The 26,286-nt window shown below is 35.7% G+C and overlaps 1 protein-coding gene across 1 annotated transcript in view; it reads right to left on the bottom strand.

Annotated features, from left to right (window-relative positions):
- Positions 1–26,286, bottom strand: part of Adam23 (ADAM metallopeptidase domain 23) — a 163,918-nt gene that overhangs the window by 16,103 nt on the left and 121,529 nt on the right. The window contains exons 19-24 of the mRNA XM_026394590.2: positions 14,497–14,547; positions 13,760–13,823; positions 12,128–12,233; positions 8,793–8,912; positions 5,544–5,712; positions 2,540–2,651 (exon numbers count right to left, since the gene is read on the bottom strand). Of these exons, the coding sequence (XP_026250375.2) occupies positions 2,540–2,651; positions 5,544–5,712; positions 8,793–8,912; positions 12,128–12,233; positions 13,760–13,823; positions 14,497–14,547 (622 nt within the window). The remainder of the gene's footprint in view (positions 1–2,539; positions 2,652–5,543; positions 5,713–8,792; positions 8,913–12,127; positions 12,234–13,759; positions 13,824–14,496; positions 14,548–26,286) is intronic.

The following is a 26,286-nucleotide window of genomic DNA, read 5'->3' as shown; positions in this document are numbered from 1 at the left end:
CATTTCGTTTACGTATTCCCCCAAAAAGGGATGAAATATTTATGAATGCCGACTATGTGCCAAAAATGTACTCTCTTTTAAACAGTGGAGACTTGAAAAATATCTGCTAAATGAACAAAAATAAAAGTAAGATGTATAGTTTCTCTCTTAGCATCTTCTTTTAACAAGAATATCGAGGATAAAGTTATAAATCTATAACAAAGTTTTCAAAAGTTTGGTTTCTGTTAGCATTTTACTACTACATTAATAGGTTTTTCTATACAGAACGAGAAGGTATAAATAGCCAATACTGGGGCTGGGGTTGTGGCTCAGCGGTAGAGCATTCATCTAGCACGTGCAAGTGTTCCGTCCTCAGCACCACATATAAACAAATAAAATAAAGGTAGAAAAATTGGTTTTTAAATAAATAAATAAATAAATAGCCAATACTGATGATGCTATTATTTAGTTGTACTAAAATTGTTCGATTTTTCCAGAAATCTAAAAATGTACAAAAATAACTGATCTTCATTTACACTAATGACTTATTTTCAATTTAATCAAAATTGTTAGAGATTCATAAGGATTCTAACAATATTGGCACCAATGGGTAAATTTTTACTCCAATGGTTCATTGTCTTCATTAGAATAAAAAAAGGAAAATAGGCAACAGAAAAGAAATATGACAGAATGCTTATGTTGATTACCTATGAATTGTGGAATGAAGACTGGTTTCTATCGTCTTTTTGATCCTTTTCTCTATTTTTGACAACAGACATGTATTTGTTACATACTGTCTATTGGAGAAAATTTTTATAACAACCATCTATCATTTGAATGATCAAAAGAGTTATTTTTTTAAAAGATAGTATAGAATATCACCACATTAAGAGAATAAAAAACAAGAGGCAGCTGTGAATTTTCTCTTCTCTGGAATACACCTGTTTGCTCTTTAACTCAAATTTAGCTTTGCTAGGGATGGGTGGGCAAAGGAATAGGGAATAGAACCAGACAATTAATAATCCCCTACTCTGCCTAAAGAAAAGCAATCCAAGTAAGTTTAGCTCTGCTTTTTTGTTCAGATTTCTTTATGCCTCACTTGAGGATATACATCTAGATCTTTTTAAAAATCACAGACATGCTACGGAGAGAAAATCTGGAGAGAATGAACCTCTGCTTCTCTTGTCAGAGCTTAAATCTCTAAATCTAACTTCTGAAGGTGGATCCAAGAATGTTTTGTTCTAGTTTTAAAGTAACAAAAGACAAAATGTGAAAATGGGATAGTTTCACTTTTAGAAATGGAAAAAGAATAGAAATAGACTGTGAGGGTGTGATAATGATTCTTATAGAATTTTAATATCAAGGGCATATTAAGCAAATGCATGAGATGTGTTTTAACACACCCACTATTACAGAACAATTCACATGCATCCAAACTAGCTTAAATCTCTTTAGGAACTGCAAACTACAGAGCTTCATCTGCTTTTAGAGTCATATTTTTCCATATAGACTACACTGAAGTTCAGAGAGTTTAAATGAATTTTCGTCCAAAATGGAGATGATCAACATCATATTATTCCTATGTGTATTTAGCTACTTGTAGGAGAAAGCAAGGCTATTATTTATAAAATACCGCCAGGAGTACCATGAAAAGGAAGCTGATGTACAATGTCATCTCTGTATGTTAAAACTGGTTCTAGTAGTTAATTTTTTCTCAGGTATGATGCTATGGATACTGTAGTAAACCAGTTGTGACCGAAGGTTTTTCTAGATCTTTTAGAATTGAATGAGAAGAATAATGAGAAAATGATTACCATGTTCACGACAACACAGATTACATTTTAAGAATATGTAATGGAAGAGAGCATGAGTCTCAGGTCAGGCAATTGGTTCCTGATTGCAGCTCAGTCTCTTGTTGCCTGGGAAACTATATGTCACCTGACCTCAGGAGCTGGGCATCCTCAACTGCAAAATCAGAGGGTGGTTCTGAGCAGCCATGGAGACTCCTAATTCTAAAATTCTAATTTTTTTCTTCTTAGGGACTGACTAAAACAAAGGTTCAGATCCTTTGCCTCTTCTTTGAAGAATTAAAGCTGTATTAAAAAATTTAACTCCTTCAAAAACTTGAGTTTAAAAAAATCATGGAATGCAATAACATCCCCCTGGAGGGATTCAAATGCTGAGGAAAGATCAGAGTCTCGTGTCAGCCCCAAAGACTTTCTCTATTAGAAAACTGGCATAGCTTAGAAAAACTATAAAATAATTTAGCATTTGTGATCATAGAAAAAGGATGAGGTTTAAGGGGGAGAAAGGAAACTGGGTTAGAGAACATTGGCATACTTCTTCCTAATGTTGTTCTAGGCTAAGAGGTAATTCAAACACATTTTTATAAATACACAGGATGCTTAATTCTGCAGTAAAAATGACTTATACATTTTAATAACAAAAAGAGATGTTCTTATGTGTCTCCTTTCAAATCCATGAAAGTGTTGTGCTGGTGCTTTGGAAGAGTGAGAATGAATGAAATTAGGAAAATAATAGAAACTGAAATCACACAAACCCTTGGGTCCTTCATCCGTGGGTGGGTGAGGATTTCTAACTGGATCTCGTATACTGCAGTCTGTTCCTGCCCAGGTGAAATTACAGATGCAGGTGGCTTCATTACTACACACCTGTAAAAACAAAAGAACAGAGATGGAGCATTTTCACTGTGCTTCATGGAGTGGTGATAAATGTGAAAGAGACATAGGCAGGAAGAAAGCTTAAAAAATCACTGGGAGCTAGGCGTGGTGGTGCCTGCTGTAATCCCAGTGGCTTAGGAAGCTAAGGTAGAAGGATCACAAGTTCAAGGTCAGCCTCAGCAACTTAGTGAGGCCCTAAACAACTTAATGAGACCCTCTCTTAAAATAAAAAGGGCTAGAGATATAGCTCAGTGGTGAAGCACCTCTGGGTTCCATCCCCAGTACCAAAAAATTCATTGGAAATATATTTTTTTTAAGTTTTCCACACCTTGAGATGGAGATGAGGGACAACAATGTGTAGATCAAATCATTGAATATATTTTCTGTTTATTATATAAAAATAAAGACTAAGAAGAACAAAGCCTTAAGTTTGTACTATTCATGATGATATTATTTAAATAAATAAATATGCACATTAATGTCTACAAGGTAGTTTTTTCACACATACTTGTTTCTAGGAACATATAAGAAAAACATATGCTTAATTCAGTAAATTAACAGGTAGTGGGCTTAAGAGAAACTGCCCAATATTAAAGACAGTGGCACTGTCTGAGATAAAACTCCAGGAGACACAAATGACTAATGTCCAACACCAAACTCAGTGGTGGCACTTTCCTGCCAAACAAGCACCCATCCCACCTTCCCTGCTGGTTCATGGTATCACTACCTTTCTCAGCCAGCCAAGCTGAAAACCTGGGAGTGATCTTCATCTCCTGTCTCTTTCTCCAGGGACCAAACAGCTAGCTGGAATGAACTTGCAATTTAGATGAAATAAATAACCATCTGAAAACTAGAGACAAGGGTATTGAAACCCTTACCTCCCTATGAAATACATTCAGAGACAGAGTATTAGAGATGATAAAATCAAACTTAGAAGTATTTGAATCTGAACTGTTATAATACTGATTATGATTAATAAGGCTGAATTTGACCTTTTTAAAACAAGAGGAAAAGGTAAGAGGGTATGAGGAAAGAAATTCAAGCCTTTTTAAGCATTAAGCTTTATGTTCTTAGAGCTGTAACTGAAATACCTGATAAGTCTGGCCATTGACTTTATTTTAACATAGCAATTACTGAACACATACCATGTGCCAAGTACTTGTGCCCGACACTTTATGTAAAACATCTTATTTACACCATTCCAGCACGGTAAGGGCCAAGAGAGTAACTTGTCCAACATCACCAAAATACCAAGAAGCAGAGCTAGGATTCAAACCCATGATTCATTTGAGCCCCCAAATCCAAGTTTTCAAATCACTGGACTATACTGTATCTGCATGAGTCTCTCCTCCAACAAAATCCCAATCTCAAGATCACTGGACACAAGTTTCGTGGGCCTTTCCACCTTGTTCTGCTCCAGATCACCTGCCAGTCTATCAATTTTGAATTAACTTTACATTCATTTTAGCACCTCCCTTTTTAAATTATTGCCCTCAGTTTTTTCACAGCCCTCTTTTTTCCATTTCTGAAGTCTGTATCAATTTTTTTTTGGGGGGGGGTAGGAGGAAGTACTTGGGATGAAACTCAGGAACACTCGACCATCAAGCCACATCTCCAGCCCTATTTTGTATTTTATTTAGAGATAAGGTCTCACTGAGTTGTTTAGTGCCTTGCTTTTTGCTGAGGTTGACTTTGAACTTTCGATCCTCCTGCCTCAGCCTCCTTAGCAGCTGGGATTGCAGGTGTGTACCACTATACCCGACTCTCTGTCAATTATGAAATGCCTTCCTTTTGATAAGCCCAATTTAAATAATAGTTAATTTTGTGTTTTGGGATCCAGCTTAGATTTACCAATAAAGGCAACTTGCCCAAACACTTTGTTCACAGAATTAAAGACACATGTGGTTGTGAAGAGGGATAGCATTTTCTCTTTGGTTGACAACTGTCCATGTATAACTGTGTATAACTTTAAACCTGCAAATATCATCTTTGATTCAACCTCTAGCCTAGCGTGAACTGGCACCCAGATACTCAGTTTGTGCATATTGAGTTCATGACAGTGAATTACCCCAATGGTTTAAGTTGTTTTGAATTATACAAAATAGTCACATGCGATCTATAGTTTCTGTGGAACCCACACCAATTTTCTTCCACCTTTTTAGCTGTTGTAATGATGAATTTTATGTGCCAACTTCACTGGACTAAGGGATGTCCGATACATTATTTCTGGATGTATATGTGAAACTGTTTCTAGGTGAGATTACCACTTGAATCAGTTGACTACTCAACCTGAGTGGGCATTACCCAATCCATTCAGGGCTTGAACACAGCAAAAAGGAGGAGGAAGGGGGATTCACAATACACACCTTTTTTTTTTTTCCTGCTTAACTACTTGAATGCGTACATCTTCTCTAGTCCTAGGACCAGCAGCTCTTCTAGTTCTTAAGCCTTTGAACTCAAGACAATTATAACACTGAGTCTCCATCTTATTGACAGTAAATTTGGGAATGTCTGAACCTCCATAATCACATGAGCTAATTGCTCATAATATATCCAGATAGATACATTCATACACATATGCATACATATATCTATCTTCTACTGGTTCTGTTTCTCTGCAGAATACTCATATGGATATCAAATAATATCTTAGAGATGTGGTGAATATAAATAGCCAGAGATAGGAAAAAAGAACAATAATAAAATCAAATTAATACATGGCACATTCTTAGCAGATAAGGGGACTAAGAAAATAGTCATAATCCATGCCTAGATGCTGGCAATAATCACCTAGGAGGATGGCTAAACCGGAAGTCCAGCCATTGTGCACCCTGAGGGGACCAGACAATGGAGGTTCGAGCTGGAACATGGATGCTTACTTACCCCATGGCCTGAACAGACTTTACCCTTGGAATCAAGTGGGCAGCTGCTCATATTTAGGGCTTGTATCTGTAGGCACTTCCGATCTAAACACATCATGGATGGGCCACATGGTGTTCCATCTTCTACATAGCCCACGTCTGTATCATCATCTAAAACTACATGAGCACCACTAAGAGGAAAAAAAGATCCACACAATCGTTAGCAGCATATTTAGAAATACAGGGTCAGCATGAACTGAAGAGGGTGTCTATGAACAGAAGTTCCTCTTAGTATTTTCCCAATCTTCTCTTTCCTTTTTCCCCTTTCCAGTCCCCTAATAAAAGATCATGAAAAAAAAAACCCTCCCTTTCATTATCATTATTACACTGCCCATCATCAGGAAAACCATCATTCACATTATGTACATTCTGAATCTTCACTTGTTTCCCTCACCCAATATTAAGATGAGGGGAGAGGCCTTCGTGTAAGAACAAAAAAAACAAATATGTCAGGAGTTCTCTGAGGCTTTCAGATGTGGTAGGGGAGGAAAAAAAAAAAAAAGCAGACGTTGAGCAAAAAGAGCAATGAAAGTATTCTGAAAATTATTATTATTACTTTAGAGGAAGGACTTGATTATTCATAATTGAAAAAATAAGCCAGTGCTTTTCTATTGATATTTACTTCCAAAATTTCAAAGTTAGGGACAACATGAACTTAAATGATAATGCTATAATTACTAACAGAGTATCTTGCTGAGTATTTTACAAATGTGCTAATTTAGAATGTAACAATGTAATTTAACGAGGCTGTTACAGACATATAAAAACATACACAAAGAAAACTTGTGTGCCTCAAAGTAACAAGCAAGAGAGACTGCAAATGTATTCCAGGCAAGAGTTGCCTTTAAATCCACTTAAAAATACAGGAAAAAAAAAAAAAAACAGCTATCACTTGACAATACAACATACTCGCTCAATTTACTAAAATTTGTTCAAAATTACTTTTGGATAATTCCTCATATCTTATTCACTCACATAAGTTGAAGATTTTGTATCTGGGCTACTAAAAACAAAAGTGCAGATGCTAAAGTCTATTCTATAGGGGAAATCCAAAAAGCAGTTCAAGTAACACCAGAAAATTTAAATAAGAGAATGGTGTCTCAGAAGTGTGACTACTTGAAGGGAACTCACTTGGAATATATTACAATTTCTTGGCTAAAAAATAAGCTTCATACCTACATCCTATGTATTCTCAAGACAACTGAACATAAAATGTTTGCTTACAACTATGAATAATATTTTAATCAATATTTTCTATATGTGATTGGGTATTTGTTAAGCCATATTCTAAACCAGACATATGCTACACAAAGCCTAAGCTCTTTTTTTGATAAAAATATAATAAAAGTGTTCAAATAGTGACATATTCCCTGCTCAAAATTGTAATCTTGGGTTAAAAAAGCATACAGGCTGAGCATCCATAATCCAATAATCTGTAATTTGAAACACTCCAAAATTTGAAAATTTCTGAACATTGACGTGACACTGTAAGTGGAAAAGTACACATTTGAGATCACGAAATGAGTCACATTCAAAAGTGAAGTGCACTAAAAATACTACATAAGAATCACTCCTCAAAAGAATAAATAAAAGTGGTCAATAAATATATGGAAAAAAAGATTAAGTTTAATATGAAGGAGAAATAGTAAATGTTAGATATTTTCAACATCCACGAAGCAGATTCTTTTTCATCAAATGCATTAAGAATATCTTGAATGACAATAGATATATATGTTTGTGCTTATACAAAATAAAGATAGATTCTCTCAAAAAAAAAATCTATGTGTGGGAAAATGCTCACTATCATTAGCCATTGAAAAAATTCAAATAAAACTACAAAAGACACCACCTTATCCCACTTAGAATAGTTATTATCAAAACAAAACCAAAAACAAATGCTGGCCAGGATGGGGAGAAAAAGGAACTATGACAATCACTGTCGGTGAGAATGTAAATTAGGACAGTCATTATAAAGAATACTAGGTAGGCGCCTCAAAACACTAACTATAATTATCATATGATCATTCAGCTATTTGACTACTAGCTATTTATCCAAAGGAAATGAAGCTGGCATATAAAAGAGATACCTGCATGCCCATGTTTACTCACAATAGCTAAGATATGAAATCAGCCTAGGGGCCCATGAACAGACAAATAGATAAAGAAAACAAGTCACATAAATACAATGGAATATCCTTCAGTCATAAAGAAGAATGAAATCCTGTCATTTTCAGCAAAATGGATGGAACTAGGGGACATTTTGTTAAGCAGAATAAGCTAGACAGAAAAACAAGTAACACGCTCTCTCTCATATGTAAAAACTAAAAAGAAATTAACTTGAAAGTAAAATAGTGATTACTGGGCCTGGGCGAGGTGGCGCACACCTTTAATCCCAGCAGCTCGGGAGGCTCAGACAGGAGGATCTGGAGTTCAAAGCCAGCCTCAGCAAAGGTGAGATGCTAAGTAACTCAGTGAGACCCTGTCTCTAATAAAATACAAAAATTGGACTGGGGATGTGGCTCAGTGGTTGAGTATCCCTGAGTTCAATCCTGGGTACACCCTCCCCAAAATAATAGTGATTACTGTGGATTGGAAAAGATACAGGGGTGGAGGAGGGAAGCTTGGTTGGAAATAATCACTGCATGCTGTGTGATTTTTTTGGAAACATCACAATGAACCCCGTTAAAAATAAATACATACATACATACATACATAGAATTTAAAAATTACCTTCAGCCTATGTGTTTAAGGTGTACAAGAAATATGAAAAAATTTCATGTTTAGACTTGGGTCCTACCCCCATGATATCTCTCTCTCTCTCTCTCTCTCTCTCTCTCTATATATATATATATATATATATATATATATATATATATATATCCCAAAATCCCCCAAAATATGAAATTCAGAACTCATCTGGTCCCAAGCATTTGAGATAAGGGATACTCAAATGATAATTCTAGTCTTCAGATCATGATTTAAAAGAATGCTTCACTGGTATTAACTAGTACAATTTGGAACAAGTGTAATTTGCAAATCAATGTAATACTTTCTTTTTTAAGTGATTTTCCACATGAAAGATGATGATAAAATCTAAGTCAACTTTCCTCTTGTAAGAACATCTTTGATTTTTTAAAATTATTTTTTCAAAATTTTATTTTTTGGAATTTGTAATTCTCATGCTTCATGAGGCTAACATTTACTGTGTTACCTGCAGTCAATCACTCGGCCTTGATGATAGAAAGAAGTCGGGATGATCTCTCCTTGAAGTTGACCAATACGTGGAGCTCGAGTAAGATTGGTACAAAGTAAAAATCCACAGAACACGTCACTGAATATGTTTTTTTTTTTGAAAAAGAAAGAACAAGGCAAGAGAAATCAAGCTCAAAAAAAATCAAAAGTATTCAGTGTACATATATTCAAATAATTTAAATATTCTCTTTCCTTTAAAATAGAAATATTTATTTAGATATTATAGTTGGCTATGATTCCCCCCTTTCTTGCCAGAAGGACCACATTTTTGCTTGGGACAGTGAAGCAGACAGCCTGAAAGATGGATCATGACAAGTCCCAGTTACCTGTGGCATTCCCCATGCCCACTTTCTTATGCAGCCCTCTACCCGACTCCTTATAGCTAAAAGGGGTTCAGGGCATAGAGATGTAGGGAAGAGAAAGCAAGAGAGTTGCTAGGAGGATTTCTGGATAAAAGTTAGAGCATAATAGGGAAAAGGCTTTACTCCTACCCCTACTTCCTACCTTTGAATGTGCAGTTTTGCACCTACCTTGCTTTCATAAGATCACAGACAGGAAAAAAAAAAATCAACACGCAGCAGGACAGAAATGATCCAGGTCCTTGGGGACACTGTTATACAACTCATCCATCTTGAGGGCACCTACCTCCAGCCCATCTATTAAATAAACCATGACTCTTAAAGAAGGGGCAAAGAACTGAAGTGACATCACTAAAAAAAAAATCTATATTCAATAAATGTAAGAAAATATGCTAAATGCTATTTAGAATCTGGGAAATGCACATGAAAAATCATAAGATAGTAGTTCACACCCAAATGAATAGATAAAAGCAAAAAATCTGATAAGATCACGTGTTGGTGGGAATATGATACAACATTCTCATATTCATATTATTAATGACAGAGTTTACTAGTAAAACTATTTTTAGAAAATAGTTTGACATCATCTGGTGATGCTGAGGATATTCGCTTCCTATGACTTAGCAATTTTTCAACCAGGGCCTTAGAGAAATGTGTGCAAAGGTACTCTAGGCTACATGTACAAGCATATTCATAGCCCAATAGTTCCTAACAGCCAAAACAAAGAAATAGCCCAAAAGTCCATCAACATAGAATGGAAACTAAATTATAGTATGTTAGTATGTGCATGTACAAAAATGAAACAAACAGTACAGCTATACACACCAGGAAAAGCTCTTTAAATGCTGAACTTCAGAAGCAAACTATCAAACAATGCATGAAGTATTAGGGATTAAAAATTTAGGCAGCAGCCAGGCACAGTGACACATGCCTGTAATCCCAGCAGCTCGGAAGGCTAAGGCAGAAAGATCATGGGTTCAAAGCCAGCCTCGGCAACAGCAAGGCACTGAGCAACTCAGTGAGACCCTGTCTCTAAATAAAATACAAAATAGGGCTGAGGATGTGGCTCAGTAGTTGAGTGTCCATGAGTTCAATCCCTAGTACTGAAAGAAAAAAAAAAAAAAAAAACTTAGGCAGTAAAACTCTTAACAAGGCAAGAAAACCATTGTCACAAAAGTTGGGGGAAAGGGACTTCCTGAAAAGAGATGGGAAGCTGTTGGGGAAGGAGACATTATTTCTGGGATGCTACAACATTCTATTTCTTGACGCAGGTAGGGGTTACATGGGGGCTCACCTCATAATTATTTGGTAAAAGGCATACCTGGGTTACTTTTCAGTTTACATATTATATGTCACAATTTTTTAAAGTTTAAAAAAAAACAGTAATTTTCCTCAAAAGCTATCTTTTACAATGATCTGGCAGCTGGAAGTTTGCTGGGGCCCCTTCAGCTGTGGCTTTCAACAATGATCTAATCCAATGCCTCCCAAACTTTTTGAAGTTACAGAGACAAGGAGAAATGATCAGATTTGTCTAAGACATGGAGTTAATGATAAAGCTAATCAATTTGGAGATACCCAACCCCATGGGTTTTCACCACATCAGACCTCTCCCTGCTTCTCCCTAGCACCTTAAGAACATCATAGCATATATATACCTCACTTGTAAGTCATCAGTTGGGAAACTGTTCCCTGTCATTTTGGTTTAATTTTAAAGAAATGATAGTCAAAGATGCATTGCCTGGTAAGGCCTCATTCACTATCAAACACTATGTGGAACTGCAAACTTTCATGAAGTATAGCATAGAGATCATTAACAGGAGAAACAGAACTTCCCTTGCTCTACTCCAAAACTGGGAGAGCAGCTATGGTGGCAGACACCTGTAATCCCAGTGGATCAGGAAGCTGAGGCAGGAGGATCCCAAATTCAAAGCAAACCTCAGCAAAAGTGAGGTGCTAAGCAACTCAGTGAGACCCTGTCTCTAAATAAAATACAAAATAGGGCTGGGGATTGGCTCAGTGGTCAAGTGCCCCGAGTTCAATCCCTGGTACCAAAAAATAAGAGAAAAATCCTTACTGTTAGGGGAAAGAAATAGAGGAGTTTTGACTTATAACTAAGTCAACTGACTTGGATCACTGGATTAACCTGAATAAACTATTGAATCACAATTCTAACTTTCATCAACAAACCCAAGGGAAATATAATTGATGTATACTAAAAGCTTCTCCCTTCCTGAGTAAGGATGCCTCTAATATGTGCTAACCAGATGCTTTTTAGAAGGGAAAACCCTCTGATATCTGATATAGATATTTGATGGCTAATTAAATCAAAAGGTGCTGCACATGTGATGTGAAATGACTAAAAATATATTATTAGTATACTTTGAATAGACTCCAAAATATACAGTCTATATAATTTACCTCTTCAAGTCTGTGTATAATAGCAAATAACACATTCATAGGTCAAATGTTCTAGCTAAAGTAGGAAATTAAAACCTGATATTCATTTGTAATATTTTGGCAAAGTATCACTTCAAAACAAGAATCAGGTAAAATATAGAAATACAGCATATGAGGATTTTCTGAGTTTTATGGAAAGGCTGTGAGTTTGTTGCATAGTATCAGTTTTGCCTATTATCATTTGACACCAGATACACCAATGAATTTTTCAAATGCATGCTTCAATTTTTGAGTAGCCAGACATTTATAAAAATGAGTAACATGGACTGGGGTTGTGCCTCAGTGGTACAGTGCTTGTCTAGCATACATGAGGCACTGGGTTCAATCCTCAGCACCACATAAAAATAAAGATATTATGTCCACCTAAAACTAAAAAACAAATATTAAAAAAAATCGAGTAACATTTATCTTGTTCTCATTCTGCATTTGCATCAGGACCTCCCAGTGCAGTCATTATGCTCCAAAGCTGAGCACTCACTGTTTGCTGCACTGGATCCACCGGTCTCCATCCTTGCCGCAGTTTCCCTTCTCCGTGCCTTCTGTGTTCAGCTTTTCATAACAGAACTTGTCAGATCCTGCAGCCTCTGTTGGAGATTGGCAAAGGAAGAAAATTAATTTTAGTTCTTTTTTTTTGTTAATCACGACCAGTAGTGCATCACTAAATGTTTAACAACTGGTTCTCCAGAAAAAGAAGGAAAAACCTTGATTTGTAGCATCTGACAATTTCTGTAGTATAAATATTCCAGGACTGATTTTAAGCTAACAAATTCCTAAAAATTTAGCAATGATTTTTGTGGGTTTATTCCAAAAAGCTCCAACACATGCCAGGCACAGTGGCACACGCCTGTCATCCCAGATAATTGGGAGGTTGAGAAGGGAGAACTATACATTCGTTCGTTCAAGGCCAGCTTAGGCAATTAAGCAAAATGCTGACTCAAATTTTTTTAAATATAAAAAGGGGTTGGAGATGGAGCTCAGTAGTAGAATACCATGAGATTCAATCCCAATGTTGGGGGGAAAAAAAGGTCCTAATACAATTTGTTTAATGTGAGAAATAAATTTCTCATTGGTGAGTTTAAGGGTAGGTAGGTAGTGGGAAGAATCATCAGTAGGAATTAGTGAAATGACACGTGGAAATCTAATATACATTCTTAATTCTGTTCTATATTGATATTGGGAGATTAATTATAAAGTCAGCCCATTGAGATTTTGTACTGGTCATTGGGTTTTGATATTTCAATCTTTGAAAAGATGATAAGTGTCTATTATCTTTCCTCTATGAAAACTGAAACACTGAACACAAATCTCAGATAAATGATATTGGCTTAATAACTGAAATCACTCCTGCCAGGGGTTGTTTTGCTTTTGTGTCCTTTCTTTTCTTTTGGCCAATGACAGTCAGCAAGGAAGTCCCATTTCTTGAGCTTCCTGTCTGTGTCTCATGAACTGAAGCTCATGGGAGAGGCACTGTAAATGTCATCAAGAGAATATGTGCATGAACATTTGAGAAATGTGCTGAGACAGGACCGTGTACCTATCTGCTCTTCAGAAATACCTGCGTTTCTTCACTGGATCTGAGATAGTGAGTGACACAAATTTTAAAAATCAAGGCTGACACTCTTCTGGGGTAAAAAACAGAAAGCTAACTTGCGGGTGCGGGGGTGGTGTGGATACATGTCGGAGCCAAAGTACAAAGTAAACCATGCAAGTGTCAGGGCAGTGACTCTGACCTCTGCACTCAAATCATCTTTGCAAGCAGATGCAATATTCTTCTCTGACAGCCACAATCACTGAATGACACCATTGGGTTCTGAGACAAGTCCTCAGTTTGTGTGGTTGTTTTCTACATAGTTTGTATTAGGTATCTTGTTGTACTATTTGAGGTGGGGGTTGAATCCAGGGCCTCTCTCACACTCTAAGTCACACTTCAACCCCTCTATCGTTTTTTGTGACTGAGATTCACAAATCTCTTTATTCTCACCCTTTTCTAGATTCCTTTCTTTTTAAACATCACTCCAAACCGTGTGTCTCTGTCAGCCTACGTGGCAGAGAAGAACAATATTAAAAGAAAACGGTGTGTATGACCACCAGGCAGGAAGATGTGACCTACTTGTTCCCCAGATGTACTGACACTGGTTGTCTCTGGTCTTGCACTCGCCGTTGTAGCAGCGGCCCTGGGGACAAGAGCGCACATATTGTGAAGCACACACAGCCAGTTTCATTTTACCCCAAATTCCAATGACAAGGTCTCTTTCAAGTTCAGTTAGGTAAGGTTTTTTTTAAATTTTTTTTCCTATCTCATACCCTAATATTTTCATAGTGACCAATAAGAATCACAGATATCTTAAGAGAATCCCACACAGTTAAACTTTTAAACTCGAAACAGATCTCATAGTACAGTTTTTTTAAATCCAAATTAATTGCCTAAAAATTTAAATTTTATGGAAAACAAAAATTGGCAGTTTTTTTGTATCATACAAAATGATATTTAGCTTCTCCAGTATGTACATGGTTATAGTTATAAAATGGCTTCAAAAGCATTGTAAGTCATTTTTCCCATAATGGATAGGTTTAAATTATTTAAAAATAGTCACAATTTTAAAAAATTAGATTTCTGATTCCTCAGCCATTATGTTGTTGTTGTTTTCTGTTCCCTCAATTTGAACAATTTGTCACCAGAGTTAAGTATATTTAATATTTGGTATGAGGTGAAGCAACTCTGAATTAGAACCTCATTGCAATAATTTTCTTGAATAATTTCCTTTCAAAATTACATTCATCAACAAAACAAAAACCTTTCCAGCTAATTCTTTTAAAATTATGTTTAAAATTTATAGACCAGTATACCTGATTTTGATTGCAGGCATATCCATCTTGCTTATGAAGATTTGGCGGGCACTGAAAAAACATCAGCTTTTTAGTTAAAGTCTGGCATGCTAATCACCTTATTCAAACACTGTGCTCAATATTTAAAAATGCAAAAAATCGAAAACCTGGTGAATATCTAATTAGGAACATTTAGGAAAACACATGCAACTCCTCAAGTAGGTTATCCAAATTAATTCTATTCGTGGTAAAATAAATAAATAAGGCCCACAAAGTGGCTATTTTTTTTATAAGCTTCTCTGTTTACCGTGAGGTAGACTAGAATAATATATTCACTTGCCTGTGGAGATAAAAGTAGAAGGAATTAAAATGGACAGTGAAGGAAATGAATCAGCTTGTTATGTAGGAGTGGACACACTTGGGAACTAATTTGCAAGACCTTGCTCAGCTCCATGAAAATGTCAAATCTGCATGTGACACCATGAAGCTCACCTTTAGGCTACATTACTGAAACAGAATGCTTTTCAACACAATATAAATGCAGCATCGTCAGGATCCTTCTGACCTCTCAAGCCGCAAACTCTTTACTAGAGCAATCTGTGATGTCGAGGCTATTGCATCTTACAGGCCCATTTATCAAACCATTCCTTAAGGTATCCTTTATTTTCCCCAAAAATTATTCTGAATAAGTGAACTTAAATTTTGCACGCATTTAAGAGAGCTGAAAAGTCAAAGGCCAAAGTACGATAATCTCAAAGAGGCTTTGCCATGCTCTTTAAAGCCCATCTCCCTCCCATGCTGGCATTCTCCACTCCCCATTCCCCGCTGTCTCCTCTCCATAGCACTTAGCACCAATTGACGGTTCATACATTTTATACTTCTGCATTCATTATTTTTGTTCCTAACAAAAATAAGGAGAGATCCATGTGAGATCAATGCAGGTTTTGTACCCTGCTACCTTCCTGGCACTCGGAACCATATCAGACATATTGTAGGTGTTTAATTATTATCGACTGACTGAGAAAAATAAATGAATGACTCATACAGACACAATTAAGTTATTCGACTCTGCACTTTACCAAGCTGTTTATCAGGTTCATCTCAGAAGGATAATAGAAATAATTTATCATGCTTAAGGAGCAGTACGGAGGAATACTTTGGGCTAAAATACTTTAGTTCTAGATTGTTCTAAAGAATAACTGACTGTAAGGCAAGCTTCATTCACCACAGCTTTTCGTTAAACCTGTTTGTAAGTATTTAAAGGATGCAACTATTGGCACTAAAACCTGGAATCCTAAGCCAACTGCCCAAAAGCAGGGATCCCTGAGGCCTCTTTCATCCATCTAAACTCACTCTGAACACAACCATTATTTCATCAATCAACCATCATTAATTATTCACTTACTCTAAAACTAATGCAACCATGGTAAACAGAAGTGGGGGAAAAAACGTTGCTACTAGAATAGGCACATGAGGGCCTAAAATTAATTTCCCATGCTTCACTGTTATAATTTTCAAGAAGAAGAATTCTGGGCTGGGTTTGTGGCTCAGTGGTAGAGCACTTGCCTAGCATGTGTAAGGCACTGAGTTCGATTCTCAGCACCACGTATTAAAAAAAAAAAATAGAAAATAAAGGTCCATCCATAACAAATAAAAATATTTTTAAAAAGAAGGAAAATTCTTTTCTTTACTAAAGAAAAAAGTCTTTGGTACAAACCTTATTACAAACTGCCACAGCCTCATGGGAGAAGATTTCTAAACAATTTGCTTTTAGTTTAGGCCAATAAAATCCAGATGCTTATCACTGAAATGTTTAACAAGGAAATTATGGGGCTTCTTACATTTTCTAGGGATTTTTAAAAACAGAAGAATCACAACTCTGGTACCTCTCTCACTAAGAAGAGTATGGGTCCCATCACTAAATGTCACTTTGCCCTGGTTTAATGCTGTGTAGGCAGGGTTGCCCAAGGCAATCTTCAACAGTACAACAGTATTTAAATGTGTTTAAAATATACTATACTCCCCAGTTTGATGACCTCTTTCCTAGTGCCAACAAAAACATTTCCCACATTATTACATATCTTTATTATATCATCTAGTATTTTTCACCAGAGATTTCTCTCAGTTGTACTGGTATTTATTCTGTCATAAACTGTGAATTTAAAAAGTCGCTCCGAGATACTCTGACCTGATACCAAATTAAGCAAAAACATGAGGCAAAAGAGATAAAGTAATGAATGATATGCATGATGAAATATTATTCAGCCATAAAAAGAATGGCTTGATGGCATTTGCCAGTAAAGGGAGAAATCTGGAGACTACCATGTTAAGTGAAATAAGCCAATCCCCAAAAAACAAAGTCAAATGATATGTGGTTGCTAAGGACAGCAGTCAACTGAATAGAAGTTCAGCAGATTCGACAAAGGGGAATGAAGGGAAAGAAGGGGGAAGAGGAATGTGAAAGACTGTGAACTAAATCGAACGTGACTTTCCTGTGGACATGAAGGAATACAGCACAGTGAATCTCAACATCATGTCCATCCACAAGACTAGGATCCTGTTGGAAGCCGTGCCTAAATTATGCATTTGTTTGAGCCATCATAAGGCAGGGAGGTTATTTTTCTGGGAGTTCTTGGGTAAAGTTCCCCAGTTCAAGAAAACCCAGACCCTCCTGGCACCCTGTCTCAGCTCACACCCTGTCTCAGTTCAAAGGCGGTGACCTGGAGACCTGCAAAGCCCCAAACAACTTGTTTTCCCCATTCTTATCCTGTTTTCCTGAAGAACTCCTCACTGAATCTCTTTGTGTATTTCACTATAAATAAAGCATTTTCAGGCTTTTCCCTTTGTTAGGATCAGAACCATCAGGTCTCCTCACCAGCCAAGCCCCAGCTCCAAATATTTTCTTGCATCTTTGGCTTTATTTCTTGATACTACTTTTTACATACTTTTTTTTTTTTTTTTTTTTAATTTCCAGGAGGCCCAGTGCCTCCGAGGGTTACTTATTCCATCCCTATGCAGGTTGTGGATGACGGCTGGCACCTGGAACAGGGACCCTTGAGAGGAATTCAGATGGAAAAAGTGTCAGGTGGGTGTCAGGCCCTCCCTCATAGAAAAGTGTAGCTAGTTGATTTAAAGAGAGAGAGAGAATGGAGGAAAATAACTCAAACTATCACTATGTGCCAATGACATGATCCTATATTTAGAAGATCCAAAAAATTCCACCAGAAAACTTCTAGAACTAATAAGTGAAGTCAGCCAAGTAGCAGCATATAAAAATCAATATCCATAAATCAAATGCATTTCTATGTATATGTGATTAATACACTGCAAGAGAAATTAGGAAAACCACCCCATTCACCATAGCCTCGAAAATAAAATACTTGGGAATCAATCTAACAAAAGAGGTAAAAGACCTCTACAATGAAAAATATAGAACACTAAAGAAAGAAATTGAAGAAGACTTTAGAAGATGGAAAGATCTCCCATGCTCTTGGATAGGCAGAATTAATATAGTCAAAATGGCCATACTACCAAAACTGTTACACAGATTTAATGCAATCCTATTAAAATCCCGATGACATTCTTCATAGAACTAGAAAAAGCAATCATGATCCCATTTGGAAAAATAAGAGACCCAGAATGGCCAAAGCAATCCTCAGCAAGAGGAGTGAAGCAAGAGGCATCATAATACCAGACTTTAAAGGATACGAACTACAGAGCAATAGTAACAAAAAAGGTATGGTATTAGTACCAAAATAGACTTGTAGACCAATGGTACAAAATAGAAGACACAGATCCACATAAATATGGTTATCTCATATGAGACAAAGGTGCCAAAAACATACATTGGAGAAAATATAGCCTCCCTATTCAACAAATGGTGATGGGAAAACTGGGAATCCATATGTAGCAAATGAAATTAAACCTCTCTCACCCTGCTCAAAATCAACTCAAAGTGGATCAAAGACTTAGACACTATAACAGAGACCCTGTGCCTACTAGAAGAAAAAGTAGGCCCAAATCTTCATCAAGTTGGCTTAAGACCTGACTTCCTTATCAAGATTCCTAAAGCACAAGAAGTAATATCAAGAATCAATAAATGTGATGGATTCAAACTAAAAATCTTCTTCTCAGCAAAAGAAACAATCAGGGGCTGGGGTTGTGACTCAGCGGTAGAGCACAGTGAAGAGCCTAACTAACACGTGTGAGGCCCTGGGTTCAATCCTCAGCACCACATATAAGTAAATAAATAAAATAAAGGTATTGTGTCCAACTACAAATAAAAAATAAATAAGAAAAAAAAAACAATGAGATGAAGAGAGGGCTTACATTTTGGGAGCAAATTTTTGCCTTATACACATCAGAGAGAGCACTAATCTCCAGGATATATAAATAAAGAACTAAAAAAACTTAACACCAAAAAATCAAATAACTCAGTCAATAAATGGGCTAAGGAGCTGAACAAAACAAGAAATACAATCGATGAACAAAAATATGAAAAAATGTTCATCATCTCTAGCAATTAAAGAAATGCAAATCAAAACTAATCTAAGATTTCATCTCACTCCACTCAGAATGGCAATTATCAAGAATCTAAGCAATAATAAGTGTTGGTGAGGATGTTGGAGAAAAGGTACACTCGTCCATTGCTGGTGAGACTGCAAATTGGTGCAACCACTTTGAAAAGCAATATAGAAACACCTCAGAAAACTTGGAATGGAACCATCATTTGACCCAGCTACCCCACTCCTCGGTCTATACTCAAAGGATTTAAAAACAGCATACCACAGTGACACAGCCACATCAATGTTTGTAGCAGCTCAATTCACAATAACTAAACTATGGGACCAACCTAGACGCCCTTCAAGAGATGAATGGATAAAAAAAAAATGTGGAAAATATCCACAATGGAATATTACTCAGCCTTAAAGATGAATGAAATTATGGCATTTGCAGGTAAGTGGATGGAACTAGAGAATATCATGCTAAGTGAAATTAGCCAATCCCAAAAAACCAACAGCTGAATGTTTTCTCTGATAAGCTGATCCATATCCCTACAGGGGGGTAGGGAAGAATGAAGGAACTTTGTATAGAGGGAAGTGAGGGGAGGGGTGGGTCTGTGGGGATGGGAAGGATGGTAAAATGAGACAGATATTATTACCCTATATACATGTATGATTACACTACTGGAGTTATTCTGCACCATGTACAGCCAGAGGAATGAGAAGTTATGCTCCATTTGTGTACAATGTGCCAAAATGCATTCTACTGTCATCTATAACTAATTACAACAACAAAAAAAAAGAGTGCTTTCAGAGGCTACCAGACTGCCTGGCTTCTGAAGCTTCTTTGCCTAACAGAAAGTGCAGCCCAGGAAAGGAAGAAATTTGGTAAACAGATTAGTTCTCCAGCCCAGAGACTGGATAAAATTCCTGTGGGAGCATTTATCTTGCGGTTTAAAAATTGTCTTTATCCACCTTGTAATATGGAAAATGTTTGGTTCTGACTCAATTTCTGGTTTTAAAGAATACAAAAAACTAAAAAAAAAAAAAAAATACAAAAAACTAAGGGAGAATCTTCAGCCTCCTGCATTTTTCTCTACCCTCTCCCTTCTCAGTCTTTGCCTATGAGAACAGAAAGAGGAAGTGAAGGAAAGAGCCAAAACTCCCGCAATGCTTTTTCAAAGAATTTTTCAACCTTCCAGGAGATAAAACTCCAGAGGGAGATATTTTAACAGTGATTTGGCCACAAACTGCAGGCTGCTGCCTAGTTGTAAAAACAAACCAAAACTATGTCTATGCTGCCACTGTGAATCCTAGAGGATTTACAACAACAACAAAGTTTACCTTAAAACTCAAACTGTTTCTGATTTGACCACGCTTCTTTGTTAACAACCTCTTTTTCTAATTCTACAGCACCAGGAGAGGAAATATGGAAAGATCCTAAATGTACACGTTTTCTTTTCCTTTAAAACAAGGATTTTTTAGAGGCTTTTGCATTCTTTGGATGTTTCTAAATTCATGTATTTTTCTAATCAATTTTATTTAGCTATGCAGGTTTTTTTCTATCTTTGTTCAAAGGCCAGTTCCAGGAGGGACTGATGCTAGGGGTGAATCTAGCAATCATCAGGACAATAAGCCAGCAATCTGTAATATTTTATTTCAATGTCCTCATGATTATCAGATTTTAGACCTGGTATTTCCATCCACACAGGCCTGCCTTATAATTAAATCATATAAAAGTCTGATTGGCTCTAATATCTTAATTTCTAACAGGTCAAATCTAATAAAAGCTTTGATAAAAATCTGTAGTCTTGTTTCCTACCTGTGGAGCCTCACTTATAAAAGTTATGAATCTTTGTTTCTTGGTTTGATTCTTCGTCTATAGTGTTTTTATTGTTGCCTGTCTATATGTTATTCACAAGGTACCAAAATTAGCAGATAGTTTATGAAAGAGCATTCATTAATTAAAATTTTTTAAAAATGGATCCAAATTCCTTTCATTCATGCGATTTTAAAAAGATTCAATTTAAACTGGGTAAACAGATGAAAATAAAAATGTCTTTAAAATTATTGACACAGGTTTATCCAGCTGGTCAGATAATTAATAAAGTTGCTAATTCCTCTAATATTTAAATTTTATATCCATTTGTTTCTAACAATTTTATTCAACAGGAAAGAGATGATTAGCACTGTTATCTACATTTGTTTGATGTCTTGGCTTTTACAGTTAAGAATAAGTTAAATTTAAGATAAATGGAATTAATTATATAAGTCTTTATTAAAGGAGATATTAATTTACAAACAATGCTAAAATATCATCTACTAAATATAGAAACATCAAGCATTCTCAACTAAAATGTATTTAAATGTTAGATGTGTTTGTAATTTGGTTAATATAAAAAAGGTCTATAATTCCTTTGTTCTCTATGTTCTGAGAATGGAGTTGCTGGGACTTAAGCTTCTTTTCTGTCCGATGTGATTTATTTATAAGGGTCTGAGACATTTTTCACCTGGTAAAGTAAAAGGCTGTAAATGTCTAAGCAAATTAAAATAAAATTTGTACAAAATATATTTCAAGGGCTAGGGCTGTAGCTCAGTGGCAGAGCGCTTGCCTAACATGTGTGAGTCACTGGGTTCGATCCTTAGTACCACATAAAAATAAATAAAATAAAGCCATGCTGTCTATCTACAAATATTAAAAAAGAAATTTTAAAAAAATACATTTCAAAAATTTTACATGTAATTAAATTGGTTATATATAATTAACACAATCAACTAAGGTTACTTAAAATGTTTTACTCTTTTAAAAAGAAAAGCTTGGCTTTGTGCTGTTTCTGACATAAGACCTATTTACAAGTAAAGATAAGTTCTTTACACAGACCCCTGTTAATTGAGCCTTCTAAATAAAGATAGAGAGAAGAAAGAAACACTTAAAACATTAATTGACTCTCATTCAAATAAAATAATTTCTTATGTCTGTGGAGTTTTATTATTTAGAAAAACCAGTTTTAAAGGAATTAAGATTTGTACAATATTGGTAAAACAATAACTGTTGTTTTAAAGTATCACATTACATTCCAGATTTCAAAATTTTTCTTTAAAAGCTTAATTTGTTTAATATAAAAAAATCAGTGTAATTGTGATACTGTTATTGATTTCTACGTCTACTAAATAAATTTTTATTTCCCAAATAAATAAGTCTTTACAAGATTTTACTAAGCCGATGCTCTCCAAACTAAAGTTTTCTACAAGTGGTCTCTTACAAACTTATACAAATATAAAAATTTAGTTGGGAATTTAGTTATGTCATTTAATATTCTGTAATTGAATAAACATAAGTTATAGAATTTTATGTTACTCTCTACACTGAGAAGTAAACTTAACTATATTTCTAAAGGACAATAAAGAGAGCCTGACTTATTTAAAGGTTAACAATATGAGATATAAAACTTTTGCTACTTTCCCTCAAGAGGGGGTTAAAAGCTCTCTTAACTTGTCTGTTTCATGTTACATTATGTTAACCAATTCATATTAATTCAAAAATTATACATAAAGTGTTATATAAAAGTTTTATAAAATAATATTCAAGTAGGAAACTAAGATTAGTTTCAAATTAAAGCACCTCACCTAAGATTTGCCAAGAGGCCACCTCATTTAAGACTGCCTCTTATCTCATTCAAGATTAAAATAATTATTCAAGTTCATTTAAAATTAAGTTCAAAAGATAGATTTTTGTTATAAAAATTATTATATTCCTAAAATAAACAAAAAATACTATATATAAATAAGTAAAGGTTCAAACTATTATAAAAATTAAATGTTTTTACTCTTGTTAGTTTCATATTGTATTTTCCTTACAAACTTTACAACTATTATCTGTTAATACCTTACACAAGTACAAATTCTAATATAACTTAAGTTAATTTAAAATAATAAGGTCATAAAACTGGCTTTTAGTATCTATACCGACCGACCCCATTTCATATTTTGTTGCTCAGCCCATTAATAGAAAAATATCATAGTCTGTTGGTAAAAACTAGGTCTTCTTTTACTGTGGTGCCCTCTTTAGCTCAACAACATTGACTCTGCAATCCTCACATGCCTAACAGGTAACTTCTGCTAATTTTCCTGGCCAAATAAAAATATTTATTAAGTCACTTTGTATTCTTTAAATACTTGTACAGTGCTGGGCCATTCTCTTCAATTTAAGGCTAATGATGTTCCAGCTTATATCAACCTTTTCCTACAATTTAAAAAAAAAGGGTGGGGACAGAGCCCCCACATAACCCCACTAAATCTCACAAAATCTTTAAAACAATTTTTTAATTATGATATTAAAATTCTCACTGCTTCTGAGCCACACATGCAGCAATACAATAAACAAGATTCAATAATAATACAGGGTAGAAGCTATGCTTGTATATTTCCAGAAAACCCAACCTGTCATCATGGAGACAACTGAAGGACCTGACACTTCAGGCTGAGCAGATGGTTCAACAACAAGGAGGTATTAAGACTCCAATCTCAATGTTTGTGGTTATGCTGGTTCTATTGAGCTGTCAGGTAAGTGGAGTCCACGGAGAAACTTATTGGACCCATTTCCCAGATCCACATTTAGGACATCCAGCTGTGTGGACTGAAGAATCCATTCCAGTATTTACTAATGATATGTATATAATGGGAAGTTTCACAGACAAACACATTACACCTATTCATGCCACTGGATCTAATCATATTGGCTACAGTGAGAATCCACCTATATGTTAGTCTCATGATAAACATGCTGGCTGTTCAAAGTAACTTTTGAGTAAAAGCCATCAAATAAGGGACCTGTATCAACCAATAATACTGGCCCTTGGTACCTAAGATCATAGGATTAATATGGGACTTTCCCATAACAGGCCAATTATTTCCAGGGAACACCCACCAGTACCTTGCTGCCCTAATAGTTTTGCAATAGAATTTGGCACCTTCCCTAAATGGTTGGAATGCACAGATGCCTTGACAATGCAACATAAAGTTTCTAGAAATGGTGGACAGATTTTGGATTGGTCTCCAAGAATTGATAAGAGACAGCTACATCTGGATGCCATGACCCCTGGAGTATTCGTTGGTAATATTCTAACTTTCAATGAAGGCAACATGCAAAAAGATCTGTGACATTTAATAACAGCCTCAGATTTTCTCCATTATACAGTTGGCTCTAAAGGCAGGAACTGGAAGGGGGGCTTCTGCAATGGCCTGTAAGCCTATCCAATCTCCTACGCTTTAATTACTAGAAATGTAAGAGTAAAGAAAAAAAGATAATAAATGTCATGTAACTTGTAAAAGGTGTAAACTGACTAATTGCATCACTAGGTATAATAGAGGGAAAGGAACTCTGATTCTTCATCAACCCTCCTTTGCCTTATTCCCAGCTAACATTTCAGGGCCATGATATGCTTATGCTGGGATTCAAGTTTTGCAACGGATACATGCTCAGCTAACCAGACACAGGTGAGCTTTCAGCCTCATAATTCTTGGAAGGAATTAGGTAAATATTGATGAAAAGATTGAGACTAAATTAAATGCCTTGAAAGCTATTGTCATAAATATAGGAAATAAACTTTCTACTCTCAAATTTGAACAAAGGCTTAGCCGTCATGCCAGCTATAAATATGTTTGCAATGCTGCAGACAAAATAATGCTTCCCAGTGGGATTGGGAAAAGGTCAAAAATCATCTAGTGGGCATTTGGCATAGCAATAATAATAACTTGGACCTTATGAAGTTACATCATCACATCCAGGATAGTCAGAAAAGCAAAATTGATTTCATGGTCCCTGCATCTCCAGCTACACAAATACTTCATGAATTAAATGGCTTTACTCCTGGAAATATGTTGACGCATTCTGCATGGCATATTATTGAAATGATATGTTTGATACTAATTCTTTTTTGTGTCATGATACTAGGTTGTCCTCCTCTCAGAACAAAGATCCAGGAACTCCAAGTAAGTGCACACTGCTTGCATTTAAAAAGTAAATAAGGGGGTAATTTTGGTAGTTGTGTATAAATTATGGGCTTGTTTGAATCATCATAAGGCAAGGAGGCTACTTTTGGGGAAACTCCTGGATGAAATTCCCTGGTCTAAGAAAGCCCAGATCATCCTGTTTCCCTACCTCAGCTCACAGCACTATGTTCAAACACAGCCACCTGGAGACCGGCATAACCTGCTAATCCCCAAACAACTTGTTTTCCCCATTCTTATCCTGTTTTCCTGAAGAAGCTCCTCACTGAATCCCTTTGGTGTGTTTCACTATAAAGATAGCATCCCTGAGCTTTTCCCATTGTTAGGATCAGACCCATCAGGTCTCTTCCACTCATCAAGCCCCTTCTTCAAATATTTTCCCGAATCTTTGTTTTCTTTCTTTCTTCTTTTTTTAAATTTATTTTTTAGTTGTAGTTGGACAAATACCTTTGTTTTATTTATTTATTTTTATGTGGTGCTGAGGATCGAACCCAGGGCCTTGCTGAGACAAGTGCTTGTGAGGCAAGTGCTCTACCCCTGAGCCACAATCTCAGCCCCATGCTTTATTTCTTGATATTACTTTTTCAGACTCTTTATTTCCAGCCAGCCCACACCTCAGAGGGTTACTTATTCCGTTCCCACACAGGTTGCAGGTGACAGGATCCTAATAAAAATAAGATACTTCATGTTTGTATAAATATGTCAAAATATACTCAACTGTCATATATAATTAAAAATAGAAAATAAAAAATGCCTATAGATACTGATTTACAGAGGTTGCAGAGATTCTATTTTCTTAAAAATTATCAGTCTCAATTAGATTCAAAGTTTACTGTCTCTGAAAGAAGAAAAATTTTGAGAGACTTAAACTCCTACTCCAATTGTCCATTTGGAAATCATTCTGATCATGTTTTACATGATAATAATAAGAAAATATTCTATTCTAATATGCCAATGAGAAATTAATTTAACTGTAAATTTTTTAACTTATGCCAAAGTAGTGAAAAGAAAAAAAATGTTTTCCTTAAACATTAGACTCTCAGGTTGAACAAAGAGGCCCTATTATAAAAGCCTTATATTCAGTAAATTCATGGCAAATCAGGAGTTAAAAATTGGAATGAGAAAACTATACTTCCAAAAAGACTGAATACAAAGAACTAAAACCATCTATGGTGGTTATAAAAATAATATTATTCTACAAAACTAACCATATAATTCAGTGAAATAGTTTATCAGGATTGTCAGTACATTTGTCAAGAAAAGGAGAACACACAGTTCTCTGTCATTATGATATAGAAAA

The sequence above is a fragment of the Urocitellus parryii genome, chromosome 1 (assembly GCF_045843805.1).
Source record: "Urocitellus parryii isolate mUroPar1 chromosome 1, mUroPar1.hap1, whole genome shotgun sequence".
Classification (NCBI taxonomy): Eukaryota; Metazoa; Chordata; class Mammalia; order Rodentia; family Sciuridae; genus Urocitellus; species Urocitellus parryii.
The sequence above is the reverse complement of the archived record's forward strand: the minus strand, read 5'-3'. Positions and strand labels throughout refer to the sequence as shown.